This window comes from Balaenoptera borealis (genome assembly GCF_965194805.1).
Source record: "Balaenoptera borealis genome assembly, chromosome: 5".
Classification (NCBI taxonomy): domain Eukaryota; kingdom Metazoa; phylum Chordata; class Mammalia; order Artiodactyla; family Balaenopteridae; genus Balaenoptera; species Balaenoptera borealis.
The window spans coordinates 83,677,880-83,702,712 of NC_138862.1; the positions used below are offsets into that span (position 1 = coordinate 83,677,880).

General features: G+C 38.0%; 1 protein-coding gene across 9 annotated transcripts in view; it reads right to left on the reverse strand.

Annotated features, from left to right (window-relative positions):
• Positions 1-24,833, reverse strand: part of YEATS2 (YEATS domain containing 2) — a 109,385-nt gene that overhangs the window by 24,782 nt on the left and 59,770 nt on the right. For 5 of the 9 annotated variants that reach the window (XR_014245172.1, XM_082393865.1, XM_082393862.1 and 2 more), the window contains exons 9-19: positions 22,443-22,491; positions 20,013-20,192; positions 18,778-19,017; positions 17,148-17,306; positions 15,517-15,620; positions 14,051-14,158; positions 13,390-13,572; positions 6,107-6,365; positions 3,762-3,923; positions 1,025-1,170; positions 90-248 (exon numbers count right to left, since the gene is read on the reverse strand). Coding sequence is in view for 8 of the 9 variants with exons in the window: in XM_082393865.1 (XP_082249991.1) it covers positions 90-248; positions 1,025-1,170; positions 3,762-3,923; positions 6,107-6,365; positions 13,390-13,572; positions 14,051-14,158; positions 15,517-15,620; positions 17,148-17,306; positions 18,778-19,017; positions 20,013-20,192; positions 22,443-22,491 (1,749 nt within the window). In the remaining variant the exon portion in view is untranslated. Of the gene's footprint in view, positions 1-89; positions 249-1,024; positions 1,171-3,761; positions 3,924-6,106; positions 6,366-13,389; positions 13,573-14,050; positions 14,159-15,516; positions 15,621-17,147; positions 17,307-18,777; positions 19,021-20,012; positions 20,193-22,442; positions 22,492-24,833 lie in introns of all 9 variants that reach the window. The other 4 variants (XM_082393866.1, XM_082393864.1, XM_082393863.1 and 1 more) reach the window with 3 other exon arrangements.

A 24,833-nucleotide genomic window follows, 5' to 3' on the forward strand; every position in this document is an offset into this window, starting at 1 on the left:
CTTACTTTCTTAGGTAACAATAATTTGGAAAGAGACAAGCTGTAAATATTTGTGTGTGTGTGTGTGTGTGTGTGTGTGTGTGTATTTACCTGGGTAAACAAAGTGGTTTTTTGTCCAGAGATGACTTTTAATGTTTGCTGTCCTTGTGCAGAGGATGTGCTGACTCCCAGTGTTCCTTGGACCACTGACCCCGTAGTCAGCTGTTTTCCAGATGTCTGGGGTGATGGCTGGCCAACTAAAAACGTGCCCTGAATTACAAACAAATAAAGACCTGATCAGTAATTTGTTAAGTTCAAATGACTTGCTCTGATTCTTTAAATCACAAGGTCCCATATTATAAACGACAATGTTACCCTTCAATTCTACAACTCATCAAAATGATTAAAAAGAATAGCTCTGCTCTCAGTGTCACTACCGACAGTTATCCCCACTTCTCAAACTTTGCACTGGAGTTACAGAGTAGGTTGTTGGAAGCTCAAGTTTTACAATCTAGTCCCCTCATAGCTGGATTTAATCCTTCAGACTGATAACTATCCACTCTCTCACTAAGAACATCTAGAACCAAAATTCCATTCCCTTCCTTAGAGAGGAGCCAAGACCAGCGACAAGGGGAAAGAAAGAAGGCAGAAACCTGTTCCTAATCTTGAATCCAATGAACTCCAAACCATAACTTGATACTATCTCTCTGGTTACGTCTAGGAGAAAATTTTCAACTGCACATTAATACTATTCCAAATCCATGAAAGGCAACAGCATAGCAAAAATCTTTCAGAAAGATCTGGGTTTAAATCCAAACCCTACCACTAGGCTTAGCGGAGAGATCTTGGATAAGTTACGTAAGTCCTTCTGAATCTCCACTCGCTTTTCTCTCAAAACAAAGCAAACCCAAAATAATACAGATTTATAACATGACTAAAATGTTAGTATTGACGCCTGATGCCAGAGCTGTAAAGGTAAATCCACTATAATTAAAGGCAGTCATTAAATAACTGATTTAAAAGATACCAGTCACAAATGACCAGACCTGAGGGGTTTGCTTGAGGATGTAAGATGTGTACGTCAGGTGCTGGGATATCCCTCCAGGGCCGGCAGGGCTTTGGGCTCCTCCGGTTCCTCCTCCACTGCCACTGCCGCCACCACTGCTACTGGCAGCTGAGCCAGACTGGAGGTCTGAAAACACAACCAATGACAAAGTATTAAGAGAAGGCTTAAGAGAAAAAACAGATGAGCCCAGAGAGATGTTTCCCTTAGGGCTCCACTTCTTCCCTTTCCTTCTTTCCTCCTTTTTTTGTAATATACAAGTCCGTGACAAGAGTGAGAACTTCCTAACGCTGAAGACTGAAATATATTTACGTTTGACTGAATGGTCGACTAGTTCAGCTCTGAGTACTGTACTACAATGAAGAACTTATCTTTGCAAGTGTTTTAGCTTAGTTGTGAGAGATCGACAGTCAGATACATTTTCTAACCAAGTGTTTTGTTTGTTTGTTTTTAATTAATTAATTAATTTATTTTTGGCTGCGTTGGGTCTTCGTAGTTGCTTGCGGGCTTTCTCTAGTTGTGGCAAGCGGGGGCTACTCTCAGTTGTGGTGCACGGGCCTCTCATTGCGGTGGCTTCTCTTGTTGCAGAGCACGGGCTCTAGGCGCATGGGCTTCAGTAGTTGTGGCTCGCGGGCTCTAGAGCACAGGCTTAGTAGTTGTGGCGCATGGGCTTAGTTGCTCCACAGCATGTGGGATCTTCCCGGACCAGGGCTCGAACCTGTATCCCCTGCACTGGCAGGCAGATTCTTAACCACTGCGCCACCAGGGAAGCCCTAACCAAGTATTTTTAACCAACACTTAAGTGTGCTCAGAGAAGTGCTCCCAAACTTTCTGGCATCTGATTCAATTTCAGTGAAACTGCTGGAATTTAGTGTAATTTTGCAGTACTCTCTCTTTTCCATCTCCCCCCTGCTCTGGAAAAAACCAAGACTTTCCTCATATTTATAACGACTCCAGGTCTTTTTTTGCTTTTCAAATTCCACTTTAAAGCCTTTGTACCCTTTTTACTTCCCTTTTGGTGACATTATATATATAAACTAAACTCTAAGTAGCTCTCTGGATGAATTTTTGAAGACTTACATTGTCTTTCTCTTACATATCTAAATTGTTGATACACCACTGCTTAGGTAGGAGGAAAAAACACCAGGGTAAGAGTGGAGATCGCCCATTACAGTCGGTAAACAAAACGGCTGACTAGCTTTTGAAACTGAGTGCCCCCCTAAAACCAAATTCCCCTGCTGAGTTTATGATTAATCTCTCTATCCAAAACTTTATTCCCTTTCTTGTCCCCTCTGACCTCAATTCTGTGCTAACTGAACATTAATCAACCAGAGTCAGATGACGAAACCTGCCATTGGTAACAACATCATTAATGTACTAAAATTGCTGTTGTAGATAACATCGCTAAGGTAAAAACTCAAGATTGTTTCCCTAGGGCAAGATAAGCTAACAGACCCCCGAGCCATGGACCACCTGGCCAGAGAAATGGAAACCAGAGACATCCTGACTCCCAGAACTATGATTAAGAAACATCACGGGCTTCCCTGGTGGTGCAGTGGTTGAGAATCCGCCTGCCAATGCAGGGGACACGGGTTCGAGCCCTGGTCTGGGAAGATCCCACATGCCACGGAGCAACTAGGCCCGTGAGCCACAACTACTGAGCCTGCGCATCTGGAGCCCGTGCTCCGCAACAAGAGAGGCCGTGACAGTGAAAGGCCCGCGCACCGCAATGAAGAGTGGCCCCCACTTGCCACAACTAGAGAAAGCCCTCGCACAGAAACGAAGACCCAACACAGCTAAAAATAAATAAATTAAAAAAAAAAAAAAAGAAACATCACAAGATGATGATTAACCCCAGCTTCTTTGTTCCTCCCCTTTAAAAGCCCTGAACTCAAAGACCAGCCTGGAGCGGATCTGAGACCTGTTTCCCACTCCCTTGCTTGATGCCCTGCAATTAACCCTTACTTTGCTGCAAACGCCCACTGTCAGAAGTGGTTTTCTGTACCACAGGCACACGAGCCCTTGCTTGATTACAACACTGCATTTTGGCAAGTGACTAATTTCAAATGAACCTAACTGCTGTACCAACTATACATCTGACTCAGATGGAAATAATTCCTCTTACCCTTTCCTTTTCAACACTACCCAAATTGCTTTTCTCTATATGTCAAAGCAGAAGTTTATATAAGCCTAGATAAACCGCCTAATTTCCTTGGGGCTTTACGTCTTACACACTAAGGCTGAGCCTGTATTTCTCTTGCCATCTCCAAACCTAGCAAACTTAAGACGCACATCTACATAATGGCAAGCAGAGACACTTGATTCCAATCCTACTCCCATCCCCTTCAAGATAAAAACAGGCTTCCAGCAATCTTCTCAGGTGTCACCAGTTTTCAGATACCACTGACAGGAAGAACTCTTCTTTATTTCCAGATCACATATACAGCTTTCTCCCAACACAGCCTCAATAGCCATACCTCTTCACTGTAATTTGTTCCCAAACTCAGACTCTGAGCAGATAAATCCAAGACAACAGTGTCACCTCCTAATACTATGATTATTTAAACCCACTTCCAGTTAAAATGTGTGTATGTTTTAAATCCATTTGAGCAAACAGAGCTATGAAAATGCTTCCTGAAACAGGTAAGAACTGCCCCTCAGGTGGATGAGATGAACGTACCCAGAGACCCAAGAACCAAATGATTTAATGATGGACTAACTAGAATTGTTGGTAGCCCGCAGGATGGCTCCTTGAGGGATCAGCAGAAGTTTGCCTTTTCCTGAAGGGTTCTTGCTGTTCGTTGTAAGGTAGAGTTTAGTGCCAGGAGGCAAATTTGCCAAGTTGGCCAAATTAGTGGCTGGTAGCTGCAACGTTGCCATTACTAAAATGGTAAAGGGAATACAGGGAAAAAAAGAAAGAGGAAAAACATTAAGATAAACTGGAGCTGAGGGCAATGCTATCTCTAAAATTAAAACATACACAGAGTAGTAAAATACTTATTCAAAAACACTAACAAACAATAAACTCTACAGTCTGCTTCCTAGATGCACAATGCTTTAAAGGCTGACATTTTTCATTATCTTGCTAATTAAAATATTTACATACTAGAAGAGCCTGCTACAAACTATAAAGAAACTTATATCTGTATATAAATAGAGTGACCATATGTCCTGGTTTGCCCAAAGCCATTACAATTTATACCTACGTCCCACTATAATTATTAATAGTGACTCTTAACTCTCAAAAGTAGTGTTGTTTAGACAATCAATAAAATAATCATCCTCTCTATGGATGAATACACATTTGCTTCTCATTTGTTTAAAGCCCCTTTATAGTCAATTTCTAGTAACGATGAATCTACTGATTTGAAACAAGACTTCTAGTCTTCCTCACTTTCTAAGAACTAAAAAATGCTACAGTCAACAACTGGCACATACACTATGAAACTATAATTCATCTTTTAAAAGTCTCACCTATGTCAAACAGCTTTCACTTACCGCTTAGAATTTACTTCTCGATGCACATGGCTGTGAAACCTCTAAACATGAAAACTTTCTGCAGTTACTTTGTATTCGAATCTCCAGGAACTGAAGCCTACGGAACCACGTGAGTCCCGCAGGGAAAGGACTCTCAGCCTCCTCCCGCCTGCTACAGTAGTCCCCCTCAGGACCACTTCACTGTGCAAAGCTTTGGGAGGCGGGAACCCTAGAAGCTGCACCCAATATCAGGGACTGATATTAAACTGAGGGCCATCCCTCTTCATCATGACCAGAAGTAATCTCATCTTACACCACTGTGCATCGCAGCCAGGCCAGGACTGCAGACCTCTCTGCCACCCGCACCCGGAGTCCCATCTCCACACGGCTCACGGTCCTTGATCTGAACCCATCTCCTCATGCTTTCTTCCTTTCCTGACTCTTTCACCATGCACCCCACTCCAGGAATTCCTGCTGTGATCACTACACCCTCTAGAACGTCAACCTCCTTGAACATTATCTCTTTTTGTGGTAATTAAACCCATCAGTCCTCTGAAGATAAGACTTCCCCAGAACCCCCCCCAACCCCCCGCCGCTAACTACAGGCTGTTTTCTGTCTTACCTCAATATCAGAGGGCTAGGACCAAGAAAGGAACATTTTTGCTCTCCAGTTTGACTTTCAGACCATTATCACCACTCATTCCAGAGGGGGAGAAAAAAAAGCCCTGCCTCTTTTGAGGCTCCTACTTAGCTATACCATCTCCCTCTCTTTTCTGTTCTCATTTACTGAACTCCCAAGTCACTTCCCCTCATTAGCTGAAGGCGGACTCCGGACTCAAAGTATTGTGCTCTATGCTAAGGGCTGTCATTCTCAGTGACAACACTATAGATGACTTATTTAATTCTCTGCCTTCTCAGCTGCTGTATCTTCTAAACTCCAAAGATCATTTCTTCTGGTCCATCTCAAACACTCATTTTGAATGCCACAAAAGAACTTTGTCATCAGCAGCAATTCTTCACCTCTGAAATCTTTACTTTGGACCTCCACTACCCTTCTACCCTCCCAACTCACTGCTACCATTCTTTAGCCTCATCAAGACCTTTAAAAATTAGTGAATATCAAATGCCTGAGGTATATTTCTTCATGCACTCACAGAAACAACACATTAAGGACTAAAACACATTCAAAGTGTTTAAACTTTTGTTTAGTAGAGAATGCCTTAGTCAAGTATCTCAAAATGCTGCTGGCAAATGACCATACCAAGACTGTAAGTCTGAAATAGAACGCAACATGGAAATAAGGACAAATGAGAATTATTCTTCAGACTTGAGAGCAGTATCAAGAAATACCCTCTATTTTTACTATTCCTGCTCATACCCACACACGCGCACGCACAACTTAGAGCAAAAGCCTTACAGGCCTCTATGTAAAATGTTACATGAAAAAGATTAACATGTTTTTATATACTCCTTATAACATCAACACACTAGGTTTTCCTAGAGAGAACCAAATAGCAAATAAAATCACTAGCACAGAGCATTTTGGAAGGGGCTGCTGCTGAAAGGGCCCCCGATTAGTATCAGTTACCTGAACCCTGGGATCCACTCTTCTGAGGGCCAGCAGCAGTGACCTGAGCCTTGGTTAACGCTTGCACGGGCTGAGCGACAATGGTTCCTCCACCTCCACTCACAATTGCCTTGGCAACTCCTTGGGTCACAACTTGCTTTGGACCAACTGCTTTGGCGACAGACGAGCTGGCCTTGGCTACGAGGATCTGGCCACCACTGATTGCCACTGCCTGCTTCACTGCCGAAGGTAGGGTAGACCCAACTGGCACCCCAACAACCTGTTCAAAACAGAGGAGAACCCAGCAGTGCTTCTTCTCATAGTCCCTTGAGAGGTCTTAAAGCAGCACAGTCACTCTGTTCCAGCAAAGAACAAAAGCAAACCCCTAGATACAACACATGGAGTCTTATTCAATCATCTAGGAATGCTACCTATGATGTGAACAGCAGTATTTCTCACAGTCTGGATATTATTACAATAAAATGTTACAGCTTTTGTCTTAACCCCAGCTACTATCCATAACCTATTTTAATTATAAAAAGTAATATGTGTGTTTTTTTAAAAAATACTCATCAGAAATAATCTCTTAATATTTTTAATGTAGTATTTACTTCTGATTCTTTTAAATGTACATTTTGAAACAAAGATTAGGATACATATAGTTTTATAATTTTTAAATTTAACATCATGTTACAACCATTTCCACTGTTATTTTTCAACAACATTTTGAGATGACCAAAAAATAATGTATTAGAATAGATATACCATAATCTAAGTAAATATTTCACTACTGTGTAACTATTTAGGTAATTTTAAACTTCACATTATGAAAAAACTGCAATAAACATTCTCATATATGAACTATAAACTCCACTACATACTTTTAAATAACACCTCTTCAGTAATCCCTTCTGTGTTATCCCCATCTGAGGCAATATTTCTTCATCACTAGAACATCTAACAATCCACGTCATTTATTATATGGTAAAACATGTGACACCTCTTCCAACTTATTTTTAAGAAAAGTTATCTTTTTCTATACCTTCTAATCTTTCCTTTCCTTAAAGGTAGACATTTCATTAAAAAAGAAAAAGTGTAAGCTAGAAAAACATTTAATTCAATTAAAAAAAAAAAAAAAGATCCCAGCACCCAAAGAATGAAAGTTAGAAATACCTAGTTCTGAAAATACCGTAAATTCTTTCAAGTAAAAGAATATTTCGGAGCTCTTTTAAAACAAGGTCAATAGTACAATGTTCAATTAGAAGAAACAACTTAATTCATGGAAAATTGGGGCAGTGTTTCACACTCCCCAATTCTTTATTTCATAAAAAGAACTTCTCACCAGAAACTAGATAAAAAGACTTTTACATTCTTTTTTAAGAATGAGAAAAGATCTGCTTTCTAAAGGCAAAAAAGATAAAGAAGAAAGTACTTTTCAACCATCAGATTGGAGGGGAAAATTTTAAAGCCTGATAATACCAAGAATTGGCTAGAGGATATGGGGAAACAGGAACTTTTGTTCACTGCTGGTAGAAAGGTAAATTTGTACAGCCACTCCAGAGAAGTACTAGGATATCTACTAAAATTGAAAATTCACCCTCTACTGGTAGGGATATATCCCAGAGAAATCTTAGACATGTGCTCAAGGGAACATACACAGAAAGTCCAAGGTAGCATTATTTGTAATTACAAAAAATTGTAAGTAACCTTAATGTCTACAAAATGAAATATGCTTAATGTCTATAGACAGAGGAATAGATAAACTGTGGTATAAGACTGACCGATGGAATAACATTTGTTAGTTAAAATGAATGAACTGGAACTATATATATATCAACATCAACAGACTTTGCAAATACAAATATTGAGTGAAAGGGGAGTTGCAGAAAAATATGAGTATAAATATCTTTTATGTAAATCTTCAAAATTCACAACACTACATGTTACTTATGGCTATTACTTATGTAATAAAAAGTATGGACTGTCAAGCTACACATCCAAATTCATGACTGTTGTTTTGGGGAAGAACAAAGTGGACTGCAACTTTATCAGTCATATTTTATTTGGAGAAAAAAATGTTGAATTAAATATGAACATGTTGGGCTTCCCTGGTGGCGCAGTGGTTGAGAGTCTGCCTGCCAATGCAGAGGACATGGGTTCGAGGCCTGGTCTGGGATGATCCCACATGCCGCGGAGCAACTAGGCCCGTGAGCCACAACTACTGAGCCTGCACGTCTGGAGCCTGTGCTCCGCTACAAAAGAGGCCGCGACAGTGAGAGACCCGTGCACCGCGATGAAGAGTGGCCCCCGCTCGCTGCAACTAGAGAAAGCCCTCGCACAGAAACGAAGACCCAACACAGTCAAAAATAAATAAATAAATTAATTAATTAAAAAAAAATATGAACATGTTAATTCACAGTGGAGGATATGTGGATACTGATTATATTATTCTCTGTATTTACTGAAATTTTAGAATCTTCCCAAATTAAAAAATAATAGCATTACTTAAGGTAGAACAAAATGACAAACCATATAACAACTGATGAATGGGATTTTTAAGTTAAATAATCACTAAATCATACATGGTTCCTTTTCAAAGAATGTGAATATAGTAAAATACACTTGTCATGTGCTTGGATAATATGGCTGATGTAAAGAAAATGGTCCCCTAATCAATTGTTATAAACCAGTGTATCACAGAGGAAAGAGTATAGGTTTTTATAAGCAGTCAGACCTGCTTTCCCAGTTTTGCTCCATCAGTTAGTAGCTGCACAGTTATTTAACCCCTTTGAGCTTTAGCTTTAGATACCTCATCTATAAAATATCTCATAAGATCATGAGGCATAAATGAAAAAAAGTTTATAAAGTGCCTAGCTAGCATGATGTACACAGTAAATGACAGCTGCAGCCAGCACAACACTTGCTACTATGAACTAAAGAATGGTGATCTATGAGACTACGTAGAGACTCAGGACAGAAAGCCAAAGGATTAACATCTGTCACTATCTTCAGCATTTGGCCAGGGCAGAGGACCTTGATCTTAAGGTCCAGTTAATCAAACAGAAATCAAAATATATAGATAACATCTTGTATTTGCTTTAAAATATTCTAGGAGGAAAAGATTAGCAAAATGCTGGTAACTGCTGAAACGGAATAATGGGCATGTAGGATTCATTACAATAGTCTCTGCACTTTTATGTAAGTTTAAGGAAGGAGGGAAAGAAAGGAAAAAACAAAACAATCAAAGAACCAATGGGTGGGGGGGAGAAATAAGTTCATCTAGAATGGAGAAGAGAAAACTCCCAGCTACCCTGCCCTGGGTAAAACAATCCCTGATGACTATCCAAATCTCTTTATTCTGACTGTATGAACCTCATTATATAGGCAACATGGAGCGTTACTGTAGCTACAGAGCTGGGCACACTCATTCCCCCTAGAGATGTGGAGATACACAAACTCTTCTTACTAATCAAGAACTTTTCTCTGCATTGATAAAAAAAAAGTTTCTTAATCCAGAAAATTATTTTTAAGGTATGGCAGAAACTGCCAGCTGAACCCCAATATGTATTCTTTGCTTCTCTCTCATAGTAACAGAACCCCCGATTTTCAGCTAGGGACATGGCCACACAGAATACTGACTATATTTCCCAACTCCTTCACATCTAGGTCTGACATCTCATTTCTGGCTAAAGGGATGTGAACAGAAGTGATGAGTGGAAATTTTTGGTTATGCTCTCCCCAAACCATCTTCCCTTCCCTTTTCCTGCTGGCCAGAAATGTGAACATGGTGGCATGAGATGAAGTGGCTATCACAGCCCACAAGCTGAAAACCAAATTTTGAAAATGACAGAGCAACGAGATGGAGTCTAGATTCTTGATGACTGTGGAACCAACACACCAGGACCGCCTACCAGTCTTTTATGTGTGAGAGAAGTAAACTTATTTAAGCTCCTGGTTTGGGAATTTGTTATATTAGTTGAACTTTTTTCTAAGACGTCTGTCTTTACATTTCCTAAATATATCACACTTAATAATCCCTTGCATAAGCTAAATTACACATAATCTATTTTCATGTTCCTAAATTAATAAAGAAAGCAAAGATCTTAAAGGAAAATAATATATACATGTGATATCACTTATATGTGGAATCTAAAAAAAAAATACAACAAACTAGTGAATATAACAAAAAAGAAGCAGACTCACAGATACAGAGAACAAAATAGTGGTTATCAGTGGCGAAAGGAAAGGGAGGAGGGGCAATATAGGGGTAGGGGATTAAGAGGTACAAACTATTAGGTATATAATAAGCTACAAGGGTATACTGTACAACACAGGGAATACAGTCAATATTTTATAAGTAGAAATGGAATGTAACCTTTAAAAATTGTGAATCACTATACAGTACACTGGTAACATATAATATTATACACAAACTATACTTCAATTTAAAAAAGGAAAATAATACATACATGTACCTATTTTAATTTCTTTCCTCCAATCCCATGCATCTGACTTGCTTTTCCCTCCTTGTGCCAACCTCTATCCTCACACTCAACTGCTTCAAAATGTCCAGAATATGACACACCTAATCCCTCCGAGAGCCAAATAAAACAAAACCATGCTGGCCACAGGAGGGCAGTTTTTACTAGCAGAGCTTGTCCACCAAGAGCAAACTGCTCACAAGATAAACAACCCCCCTTTATTCTAAAACACTGAGGAGAATGAGGAAGTCTGGCATTCTACTGGGGAAAACCCTATGCACAGCTGTCTATGACACCACAAGGAAGTCTATTAAGTAGGACACTGTAACCCCAAATTAGTCTTTTTTTTTTTTTAAATACATTTTGGCCTAGAACCTGAAATCACCTACCAACTGTTCTCCTCTTCCCCTCCCACAGCACTGCTCTCCGCATTCCAAATTTCCTTCTTGTTTCACCTTTGTTCTGTACTGTTATAAATACTTAATTTTGATTCATGCTTTGATTTGGTGTTTCTATTCCTGCCCTCCCTGTGCCCTGTACATACCTTTGCAAGTCAGAATCTACTTTAGCAACCTGAAGGTGAGGACTCTGTATATGTGATTTTTCCCTCTAGATGCTGAAAAATACAGCCACTTACGATTTAGTTCTCAGTGATAGTCACTATTACATGGTACTCACGCATATATACATAGGACTCGTCCTCACATAACTTTAGCTGCTATCACTTATTTAGCACCTGCTCTGTACTAGGTCCTCTATATACAATGATCTCCAATTCTCCTACAGCACTGAAAGGCAAAGGGTATTATTTCCTTTTACTAGATGAAAAAACAAGGCTGAGAGAGATAAATTTGCCCAGCTCACACAAGTAATGAGTGGCTGAGATCTGAGATGCGTAACAAGCTCATGCTCTTTTAACTACACCACACTGCTTCCTTCCCATATGAACCACCAATTCCTCAGCTGTCTCTTTTCATGTCAAAAGCAGCACCGCTCTCTACTTTTATGAAAGAGATAAGCTGTGTTTCTATTGTGCCAAAGTTGTGTGGAAAGTGAAACAGTACCATTCTGTTCACACTTCTGTTTTCTGGCATACTTTCTCTGACTGCACCTCAGCAATAACCAGGGACACCCTGTACTTGCAGACAGCTCTTTATCTCAAGTCTAAAGCATGTAGTAAATTTCTGGGATAGATGTCTTGTCTCATGTTCTGCTTCTCTGTAGTTTTTTCACACTCTACTGTGGCTTTTCTTATCAGGTACCTTTACACTTAAGGCATTCTAGCACAAACCCACCCATTTTCTCTTGGTCCTACCTTGCCATTAGGTAGGTGGCAATGTGACAAGAAAGCCAATACAGTTGTTCAGTATTACTGGGTGAGTAGGTGTGCAAAATGCAAAAGTGGCAAAAAGCAGAAACTTTTCAGAGCTTCTGAGCATAAATAGAAATGCTATCATGATTCAAAAGCCTAAATCAGTAATACCATGTATTTCTAGATGAAGCAAAATAGATTTTAAACAACATACAGGATGTGTCTGAGTACAAAGACCAGATGACAATAACCGATTCACGAAAGGACTTGAACAAAATGCTTAGCCCTGAAGCCAAAACAACAGAGGGAGCATCAGGAAGTAGTTGGGGGTTGCCTGTTTTAGTGATTCTGGCTATGGAAGCCCCAAAGTCAAATTTGATGCTGTAGTTCCATGGTTCCTAAATTTGCCTAATCATATGAGTCAGTAGGAGAGTTTGTTAAAAATCCAGATTCCTGGGGTCACCAAGAAGTTCTGAGATGGGGGCCTTAGTATCTATATATTTTTAATCATCAGTTGAGTCTTATGAGCAGATAAGTTTGGGAAAGTGGTTGATGAACTCTTACAGATTTTAGAACCACCTATAAGACTATGAATTTTTAACTCGATCTATATGCAGCCATCTAGACTAACCAAAATATCTAAAACCTATTTTAAAGTTGAAGAGCAAGCGCCTCACATAGTACTCTTAATAGCTTTAGGATATATCTGCCCTAAAAATAAGATAATTTAACTCTGGATGTTCTAAAAGCATGCTTAGGTTACAGACAATGGCTCACAAATTTTAATAGTTCTGGAATGGGGAATTTTGGAGTCAACTAGACCTGGGTTCAAATTCTCTGTCATTTATTAGCTGTATGCTCGGATGTTGCTAAACCTCTCAGAGCCACAATTTCCTCATTTGTAAAATAGCAGTGAAAATATCCACCTTGCAAGGTTGTTTGAGGATTACAGATAATGTACAAATAAGAGCATGATATACTTTGGCACTCCTAAGTACAACGGATGCAGGGAAACAGGTATCTCTGTTTTAGAGTTCTCTCAATATGTAAATTCCCCAAACCTCCAAATTATAAAGAAAATAAACTCTCTAAAGAGCCAAGAATCATTTAACAGATCACACAGTCAAGACATCAGAGGTGCAAACTATAGCAGTCTCCTATCAGAAATAAACAGGTAAAAACAGTGGACCTCGATCCTGTCAGTTAGACTTGAATCAAGTGTAAAGTTGTGTCCATGACGTCAATCATCTTCACTGCCAGAGAGATAACACGGCATCCCTTCACCTCTTGAACTGTCCCTGGGCCCTCTATAAACCATGTCCCTGCTCTTGTTAATGACTATGACAAGAACAGGTGCGTTAAACACCGACTTATCTGCTTTTCCTACAGGGCTTTCATCCACAGGTTTTCCCGGGACCATCAACACCGTCACCCTTTTCAGCACGTGTCCATTACTTAGGCAAACAACGTTCACTGACACGTTGACTTCCCCATCCTTACCCAACACAAACCTTAGAGGGCTGAATCTTTGGTGACTGGGCAGTCCCTTCTCCAGCAGTTAGGACTTGTTTTTGAGGGGACACAGCTATCATGTGACCCCCTTTCACAGTCACATACTGAGGGAGTGGTGACTGGCTGGCAGCTCCTGTTGTTGGTACATGAGAGGCTTCACCAGGTTCCTGTTTGATGATTACCTTGCAACAAACATGATAATGACAATGAATAAACAGCCCATGAAAAACGCTACTAATATTTGAATTTATTCTGTCTGCAGGAATTAATGAATGAATGAAGCCCTGTATGTAAACAATGACTCCACTAGAAGGGTAAAAATACTGCTTAAGTATAGCCCATAATAGCTATTAAAGGGACCAAAAGTAGGATGTGGACTTGATCCAGTGTATCTGCAAACCAACCTCGTCATTTGTTTTAGATATTGGTGGCAAAACGGCACCAGAAAGTTCCCATCTTGCTAGACTCCAAGGGCTGCCCTGTGAACACCACTAAATAAATGGAAGCATGTCTCAGAAGTAGGATCCAGTCTTAGAGATGAGACATACTAAAAAGTTCCATGTTGTGGGGTAGTAGCATCAATCAACCCCAACATGCCACAAAAAGATTCTGTAACAAGAGCTTATCCACTTGTGGGATAATCCTCTCATGAATACTTACTTTTGTGAAAGCTCCAAGTCCTCCAGTTATAGGTTTGGGGCTTTGAACTTTAGGGTGACTCCCAATTGGGCAAAGAGGTGGCATAGATGCGAACAAAGAATCCTCCTGCTGTGTTTGTAAAAATACATATTGTACAATTAGGATAAAGTGAGTGATTTCACTCTAGTCACATATTTAATATAAACCTGTGACATTCCCTAGCAACAAAAACAAACAAAAAGCCCAAAACTCTTTGGGGTCTTCCGAGTCCCTACACCTGCATTTTACTATTGCTTGAAAAGACAATTCAAAGTAAGGCTATAAACTGGCAAGAGCCTACTCATCTGTGCCCACTGGAAACCGGAAAGACTCCTATCATACTACCGCTAATATCTAGTTGACTCATTGGTTTCATGTCCAGTCCCCTGCCAGATGCTACTAAAGGATAGGTACTGTATTCTATTTCTTTTCTATCCCTAAAGTCTAGGCACTAAATAAACAAATGAATGTAACAGGCAGTGACAGTGTTTCAGTACACCACACCCTTGTAACAGTACTTGCAACTTGAACTGTTATCCTTACTCTGGAATAAATACCCAGGACGCAGGGGGAAGTTTTTCACTAAAAATTTTAAAAACAATACAATGAAAAGAACTTGAACAATTAGCAAATACAAAGACAGCAAAGGTCAAAATTCAAAATTACTGTCATTTGTCTCTAATCCTCAAATACAAAAGGCAAGTCTCAGAGGCAATTTTCCATAAATAAATGTTGGGGGCAAGAAACAAAGTTAAGAACACTGCTTAACTATGTAATGAAAATGTCATCAACAAACATGCAAAAATACACTGGTAGAGAATTAAGACCTTCGTGGAATTCTTACAATTGAGGCATTCATAGAACACAGTGCTCACAGATTACACTGCATTAGAGAGAAACCTTGCCCTGGATCAGGAAACTACTCAATATCATCACCATTAAGTGCCTAGATATAAGAAACGCTGTGTTAGCACCAGTCATGTAACAGATGATCTTTGAATTCTCAGGAATTCTCAAACAGAAGTTTATACCTCAGAGGCTCTAGCCTTAAGGTAGCCAAGACAATAACAAATAAGCTGAATAACTAAGCCAACAGCAGTGACTGTCTCTGTGGAACAGTGAGCAGATATCTAGCACTATGATCTGAACAAGTCAGATCATATTTGGAATTGTAAATTTCAAAGGACTTCTTACCCTGAAGAAGGTGGGGAGGGGGAAAATACACTGTGGAAAGATACGAATTATTACTTTGCAAAGAAAAACGTATAACAAAGCTGTCAAAAAAAAATCATAGGTAAGGTAGGGGAGTCTGAAGTACTTACTTGATCTTTATGACACTTCTTAGCTTGAAGATTCTACTTTATGAAATCTGCATTATCACTTGCAAATTCTGGCTCAACTTGAATGTACCACATTTAGAAACTAGCAAAGTGCAATAAGAGCATTACCTTGACAGCAGATGTTACAAAACTACTTCCATGAATTTTAGGAATCGGGGAACCTGTTCCTTGGGAGGCCTGAGAGGCAGTAGAGAGCTTGCTGGTAGGACTTCCTGATAAGCAAGGTTGATTTAAAAATAAAGTATAAACAAAGTAAAATTTACAAAATGGAATTTTAAAGCCATTTTCCACCACCCTCCTCTTCTCCCCACTATTTATTGTTCATTTTGAAGGGCTGAAAACTCACAACCATGATATTATTATAGAAAAAAACACTTAAGGATTCATCCTGTGAAGCTGACCGCTTCACCAACCTGCAAAGGGACAAGAAGCTAGTAAGCAAGTGTAGAAGAATAAGTAAAGTAAGCAGACATTATATATTCTGCACTTACATAGAAAGAGATACTGTAACATAATGGTGTTGGCTATTTCACAATGTGCCAAAATGTATGCATTCAACTGAATGCTACTTCCTTCAAAGTAGTTCCACTGGAAGGTTATACCTACTCCAAAATGCTGACAACATTAAACACTTTATACTCCATCAGTACAACTGCCTTTAGGGTCTGATCAAAATAAGTCACATTATCTACAGTCAACAGTAAGTGAAGACTAAAAATGGTACTTGGTCACCTCCTCCATTTACCAAACTTGCCTGCAGAGACTTTGGCTGATTCCTAAAACTAAACATCCTCAAAAGACACCTACTTGGCATCCTTAAGTGTACTCAAAAGGGAATCTCTGAAAGTAGCATTTTTTAAAGGAGTCCCACAATTATAATCATTGTTAAAGAACATAACTTTCTAAAAAAATAGTTGGAAAGGCCCAACACACATTAATCTGTGTTAAAATCAAACATGTTAGAAAAAAATCAGTCTCATTACTTAATAGTCATTTCTCTTATTTCTTTTTTCGATATTTCTATTAGAAGTGAAAGCTACAGGAAAGTTTACACAGAGGCGCATGTGTTTAAACAGTTTAATTGAAGGGAATAAATAAAATGTTAGTGAAAGTACCTCAAAGAAACCTGAAAAGCTCTCTGTATTTATATGAGGTTATGATGATAAACACGGGGAATCCAAAGACTTCTTATTCTTCCTATTAGAGTTTTTTTTTGTTTTTAGTTTTTTGTTTTAAATAACCACAGGGTTCAGTTTCCCTCCCACATGCAAGTTTTATCTTATTCACTGAAACGTAAAGATCACTTTTTTATTTCACTGGGGAAAAATATATATGGCTCACAAAGCTATTCTTGCTCTAAAGCTTAATTTGGAAAAGTTAATCACATTGCCTAAAAAGAATGTCTTCTAAATGAGAAAAAAATCCACTTTTTTTTTCTTTTTTAGAAAATTAATTATGGTTCACTATGAAGCTTAAGAAATTAAAAAAAAAAAAACTTAAGTAAATTCCTAAAAATATAACTTTTACAAGAAGTAAATCTTCCCTCAGAGAAACAGCACTGGAAAAAAAAAAATATATATATATATGTATATATACACACTCTTATGTATTCCCTCCTCTTGTTATGGTTGAAGATTTCATTCTCTCATTATATGGCTACTAAGTCACATTAGGATTTCACCTTTAAAAAAGATCAAATCTTGGGGATTGCACGAATATTGTTCCGTTCAAACACACACCTGCAGTAGGAGTGGTGGCTCCAATAACCTGCCCTGGCTTGTCCACGATAACATAAGGATTATTAATAACAGAACTGGCAGTGCCTTGCTTCACATGGACTGGAGTGGAAGTTGGGGTTCGAGGCAATGGCGATGGACTTGGGGTTGATATAGGGGAACCTTTATTAATAAAAAAGAGAAACAAAATAAACTAAACAAAATAGATATATTCAGCCCATCTAAGAGGATGCTAAAGAAAACGGAGGAGGGGCAGGGCCACCAGTACAAAGGTGACAAGCTGGGAGAAGAGGATGGGCCTGTAAGTTTCAGGTGCTGAGAGCAGCAGCAGCTGAGGCCAGGGGTTAGTGCGTTTTACTCTCTACATCCTTTTCCATGGACCAGCAGCATCAGGCAGCCTGTTAGAAACAGATACGGAGGTCCTACCCCAGATCTACCGAATATATCAACAAAGCAGTATTTTAACAAGATACCCCAGCAGGCACATTAAAGTTCAAAACACAGTGCTTTACATAAGTGTGGAACTGCTGCATCCCCAGGTAACAACAACTTGGGCAGGTTGTTATAATACTGGTTACACTTGAAGAAACTGAAGCTAGGGAGGCAAGTGAACTGCTAGACTTAGGAACCAAGTCTTGATTTGCAATGAATTTCCAATAGGAAAATATGAAATTCATCCACCGAAACAAAAGTCTCTCTCCATACCATGTCACAGCCACAATCCAGAGATTCGTGTTCCCATAGCTCTCAGAAGTTACCGACAGATACATCATTAAACATCCTCAACCGTTATTGATCAAATCTGTTATCCATGAATTTCTCTAACCTTCAAAACAATTTATATGTTCAGCCTATTCCACCTCTGAAGCAGCAAGTTCCAAAATGCTTCTAACTGGTAGGTAAAATTATACATTCTTTACCTTTCATCAATTTCAAGGACTTGGATCATATTTCTGCTTAGCTATTTTTAGCACTGAAGACTCCCCCCACCCCCTTCATTTAGGAATTATACAGAAGTCTCCCCCTGCCTAGGTATTCTATTGACTCACTTTCATGTCTTTTCTGAGGTGGCACAGCCAAAACTATAAAGCATATTTCTACTAGAAGTTTACCTAACATAAACTGTCACGAGGCAATGGACAATTCAACCTCAGTGAAAATGAAACCTCAGAACGACCTACTGATCATAGGAATGAGTAAATTTCTAGTGTGGTTATAGAGTATAAAAGATATCTCAATCCCAAACCAACCCTTGAAGCTTAACTACAAACCAAAAGGCATCTAAATTTTTTCTATTACTAGTCACTCTGGTTTCCATATATAATTCCCAAACTTAATTTCTACCTTAGTTTCCACCATACATCCTAGCAAACAATTTACCTGTGCTGATTCTAGATGAAAATTTGACTGCTTTGAATTTTATTTCTTTCCTCATTCAAAAATTGTTTCCATATGAATGACTTTTGTTTTTGTTTTGTGACACTTTTGCTTTGCTAATCAACAGTGATTAGCTTGCTTGTTAACTAAACAAAAACCCTGCTTAGAAAAACTAAAAAAAAAAAAAAGCCATAGTACTTTGTTTTGTCATTCCAACAATTTTTACACACACCAAATTCATATATACCATGTATACCTGAGACAATCTTGCAGCTCATGGTGATAGGCTGGAAGGATTTTCCAGGTGACTCCGGATTAGGAACCTGACTTTGTGGCACAATTTTGCAACTTGATGCTATTGGCTGAAAAGCTGAATTGCCATGAGAACAAAAGGTAACTTTCTGGGATGTTGTCATTTTGGTGGGTGTTTGTTCCAATGAAGATGGCAAAGAATAAAATGTAGTGTGTCTCTCAGCTTCAGTGTTGGCTGGGAATCCTTTTTGAAATGAAACAGGCAAATAAGTCATCAACCACTTTGAAATCCCTCACCATTTCAAGAACCATTTAAGCCATTTACCAGTAGTAAAATAAATACAGTTGACTGGTATTTAACACTGCTTTATGTATTTTCTGGTGAAATGTAAATATCATGCCTAGAATCATGTTTCATTAAAATGCTTCTTTTAAAAAATTAGAAAACATATTAGCTAACACTACATAATAAAATTTACAAGTTCATTATGTTCTCCCATTCTTTATATATGAATTGACAAACTGTTTAGAGAAGAAGAAAAACTCAAAAGAAAGCATTAGCTTAATCTAATGATGTCTTGTTTTATTAAATGCCCATAAAAAAGATGCAACTGAAACTTAAGAGAAATAAAGTTGAGATTTTTATAAAAGAACTAAAATATTAACATCACATTAAACGTAGGCTTGCAGACCAAACTAACACCATTTAGAATCGATTTGTATATCGTATTTGTATATGTATTTGTATATGTTATATAAGTAAACACTTAAATACTTAATTATATACTTATATATTTACTAAATTAAAAAATGCCATAGTCAAAATACATTTGTTGATGATAAGTCTTATACTGTATTTTAAATAAGATTAGATACTAATATTTGAACTTCTTGTTCACACAATTAGGGACCAAACAAGAAAGTCTTCCTGTAACATATTAGAGGAAACCATTATATTCATCAAAGAATAAAAATGTAATGCTTTTCAGTGAGTTTTGTGTTCTATAAAATGTCGATAAAACTGCATAAAAAATTTTTTCTGAGAAGAGTAAGGGCTTGGCTATTTTCATAATAGGTCTGTGTAGAAGAGCAGCATGCCTACTTATGCAAAATTTATTTTCCATACACTCATAAGGCGCTGAAGACAGCAGTTCAACATCAAGTGATGGAAAGGAACACGCCATAATGACTGCTCTATACAAGGTAAAAATGCATTTCCATACAAGGAAAAATATATACTACCTTTCTCCACAGAGGTATCAGGTACTGGCTCATGTGACTGCTTTACTGGTGAGGATGCTTTCACAGGGGCTGGAATGGTCAAAGGCAAGGATGGTGGGGCATCTGAGATGTCTGACTCAGAGGACTGAGGATAAACGGAGTCTTCTCCAAGAGAATGCCGATGGAGCTCAACATCCACTACCTACATGATTGGGCAACAAGTGGGCTCATGAATCCATCATCAATGTCACAGAAAGCCCCAAACCTGTCTCAAAACATGGTGCTCTAACAGACGTTGCAAATGATTTCTATTCATACTTCAAAGGCAATTTCAATCTCAATAACTAAAGGATTTATCCCAGAATGTAATCTAATCTGGCTTAATAGATAACTCAATGAAACCAATCATAAAATTGGGGACCTTCCATTTAGTGTTTCTGCACCTTAGAACACTCTTTCCCCTAATCTCAGCATGACTGCCTCTTTCTCACCATTAGGTCTCAATCAAATGTCACCTTCTCAGAGAGGCCTTCCCTAACCAACCTAGCTAAAGCACCCAACTTGTCCTCCGGCTACTCTCTTCTTTATAGCACTTATTTGTAAGTGAAATTATCTTATTTGCTTTTATGTTTACTATATACCTTCTCCCCACTCTCAATACAACCAAGAATAAAACTCCTCGAGAGTAGTAGCTACTCTCATTTGTTCATTTTTGTATCCTCAGTACCTGAACCAGTGCTTAGCATATAGTATGTGCTCAATAAATATCTTCTGGCATAAGACAGCACATTTCCCTAAAGAGAGTAAGGTTTAACTTAGCTAATTCTAATCATAATGGCTACTGCTGATATATCATGAATACCAAAAAAGGAGGGGGAGGATGGGGTGGGAAAACAAAGTTGAAGGTCTCATACTTCCTGATTTCAAAGTTTATTATTACAAAACTATAGTAATAAAAACAGTGTGGTACTGGCATAAAGACAGACAAAGATACCATTAGAATAGAATATACTCTCACATACATGGTCAAATTATTTTTGACAAGGGTGCCAAGACCATTGATTGGGAAAAGGACAGTTTTTTCAACAAATAGTGCTGGGAAAACTGGAGATGCACATGCATTAGAATGAAGGTGGAAGTTTACTTTACACCATATACAAAAATTAACTCAAAATGGATCAAAGACCTAAACATAACACCTAAAACAATAAAACTCTCAGAAGAAAATATAGGGGCAAAGTGTCATAACACTGAATTTGGCAATGATTTCTTGGATATGATACAAAACGTACAGATAGAAGAAAAAACAGATAAATTAGACTACATCAACATTTAAAACTTCTGTGCATCAAAGGACATGATAACAGAGTGAAAAGGCAACCCACAGAATGGGAGAAAATATCTGTAAATCATATATCTGATAAGAGATTAATCTCAAGAATATAGAGACACCTCCTAAAACTCAGCTACAAAAAACCAAACAACCCAATTCAAAAATGGACAAAGGATTTGAATTCACATTTCTCCAAAAAAGATACATAAATGGCTGATAAACACATGAAAAAATGCTCAACATCAATAATTATTACAGAAATGCATACCAAAACCACAAAGAAATACCACCTCACACTCCCTGGATAGTATCAAAAAAACAGAAAACAACAAGCACTGGCAAAGATGTGGAGAAATCGAAACCCTTACACACTGTTGGTGGGAATGTAAAATGATGCAGCTGCTATGGTAAACAGTGTGGCAGTTTCTCAAAAAATTAAAAATAGAATTACTGTACGATCCAGCAATTCCACTTCTGGGTATACACCCCAAAGTACTGAACACAGGGACTCGAACAGAGAGACCCACATTCTTAGCAGCATTATTCACAATAGCCAAAAGATGGAAGCAACTCAAGTGCTCACTGACAGATAAGTGGTTGAACAAAATGTGACGTATACATACAACGGAATGTTACTCAGCCTTTAAAAAGGAAGGAAATTTTGATTCATGCTACAATGTGGATGAATCTTGAGAACATTATGCTAAGTGAAATACGGCAGTCACACAAAAAAAAGAACACTGTATGATTCCACTTATGTGGTACCTAGAGTAGTCAAATTCATAGAGACAGAAAATAGAAGAGTGGTTTAGGGGTTGCGGGAAGAGGGTGAGTTATTATAAATGGGTAGTTTCAGTTTTCCAAGATGAAGAGTTCTCTGGAGATGAATGGTAGTGACAGCTGCATGAAAATGTGAATATATTTAATACCACCTCACACTTTAAAATGATTAAAATGGTAAATTTTATGTATATTTTATCACAATTTAAAAATAAATAAGTAAATAAGGGGGGAGAGAAACTTTTTTTAAAATTAAGCACTTTTTTTTTTCCTAATTAAAAACGAAGATCAATTTTCATTCTACTTGTTCCCAAATAATACTGTAGGAAAATAACCTACCGTCTCTGCTCCAAGAGTCTGCAAGCCAGTATAAGTTCTGTCCAGCTATTGAAAGACAGAAGAGTATTAAGTTTCACTATGCTTAAAGCTTAGGATAAGTTTCACTATGCTTAAAGCTTAGGATACAGTCTTAATCTAAAACCCCTTTCACTGCAAGTCTTCATATCATAGGATCTACTTTTTCATAATGTATAAATTCATCATGTCAATAAAAACCCTCAATTTTCTGAGAGAAGAACTGAGTAAAATAAATAAAAACAACCTCAGACATATAGGTAGTTATAAAAACAGACTATAAAAATATACATGCAGTGTGATGACACAATTATATACTTAGGGTATATTTACTAAGCACTTGTGCAAAAAATGAATGAAAACTTAGGCAATATAGGCAATACTAATAACTACCAGTACATTAGCTTCATGGATGATTTACTTTAGAGGAGAGAAAGGAGTATAAATTGAGGGAATGTTAATAATATAAACAAAAAAGTTTACAATTACATACAAAGAGGTTAGGTTCTTATACTTTAATTTATATTTAAAATTAAAATTTAAAAAAAGGATTTGTGGCAGCTTACCATGTAAATCTTATACAGTAAGATCAATAGGTAAAAATGGTTAAGTTGGGTAGAAAGGAAAGAAAAGAAAAGGAAAGATGGGGGAAAAAATGAAGCCAGGGATAAGTTAGTAAATAGAAAATTCTAAAGGCTTGCAAGAAGTAGATTTCAGTCTGGCTGAGTTCCTTAGCAGCCAACACAGAGAAGACAACTCAGTCATGAGACCTAGTGTTCATAATAGAAAAGGCAATAGAGGGTAGATTTATAGTAGCCCCATGGAAGAGATCTGGAGTTTTAACATTTAAACCTTCGCCAACAGTATGACTGTTAAAAAGATATGGGCAATTTTAAGGCTACATCCATTTTGCATATCCTTCAGAGCATAGATCCAGAGCATAGATTAAGCCTCTGTAATCTGCACTGGCCTATGTTTTATTCTTGGGACCACATTTTGAGAGAGACACTGATAGAACTATTATCAAAATGACAAGAGAAACTGGAAAGAAAGCACAGCATACAAGAAATGTTACAAGAACAGGTTTTGGCTGAGGAAGAAATGATTTAAGGAGAGACACAAACGCTATCATTAAACATTTTTAGAGTTCTTACAAAACAAAACAAAGTCCTGTTCTGTACTATTCCAGAAATCAAACTAGGATAAATGAGATCAAGCTTAGAAGGGGTGGTGGGGGAGAAACGGGCAGCAGTTTTAGGTAAATTTATGAAAGAAGCTTCTAAAAGTTTATTTACTAAATGGATAAACGGATTGTTTTGGGAATTACTGTGCTCCAGTGATGGTTGAGGAGAGGTTAGATGACTACCTGTCAGGGATGCAGATATGTGAATTTCATCCCAGAAACTTTAAATTTTATTGAACTCTTAAAACTGAGTATTTAGTATATAATGTAATTATTACAGTATCAAATATAGATTGTTATGTACTACAGAATTTCAGAATACAGAGAGATCGCTATGGACTTTAATAGCCAGGAAAAGCTACACAGGAACATGAAGAATGGAAAGAATACACACAGGCATTCGAGGAGGCGAGAGCATAAAAGAAGACTTAAGAGACGGCCTAAGGCATTTCTGGGACATGAACAGACTGACCTGGCTGGAGTAGGATGTTCAGGCAGGGGATTAGTGTGAGATAATTTAGGGTAAGTACGTCAAGTCAAAATGTGAAGAGCCTGGAATAGTAGGCAGGGGAGTCTGAACCTGAATAACAGGAATTCAATCAAAGCTTCTCAGAGAGGAACAACATAATGGTTCTCCTGTTTTAGGAAGACTAATCTGATGGCGGTGTACAGAATGGACTGAGGGGAAAGAAGACAGATTAGCATTAAAGAAGCTAATCAGGAGACAGAGTATAATAATAGCCTACTAAGAGTGGAAAGGGCGAAGGGTAGTCTATAAGAAAAATTATGAAGAAAGAGTAATGGTTTGCAAGTGAACAAATATTTAGAACTCAGAGGGAAGAATCAAAGATGGTTCTGAGAGTTAACAAAGAAATTGCAGGAAAAATGATACTCCATAATAAATAAAGATCAGTGGTCACAACAGAGGTGCTTAAGTTCTCAAGGCCAATCAACACGTAATAAATACTAAAATTAAGGAAAATCTGGTAAGAAATACTTTTAAAACTGTCTCAATCATTCACCAGGAACTCTAAGTGATAAGGACAATAAAATATGTATAAAAACTATGTAAACAATTCCCTTTATTTTAGGGATTAGGGTTGGGCCCAGTGCAATATAAGATGGTATGTACAGTGCTTAAAATAAGTTAAGAGGAAAGCAAAACTATTTCACACCTTCCTCTAAGTAA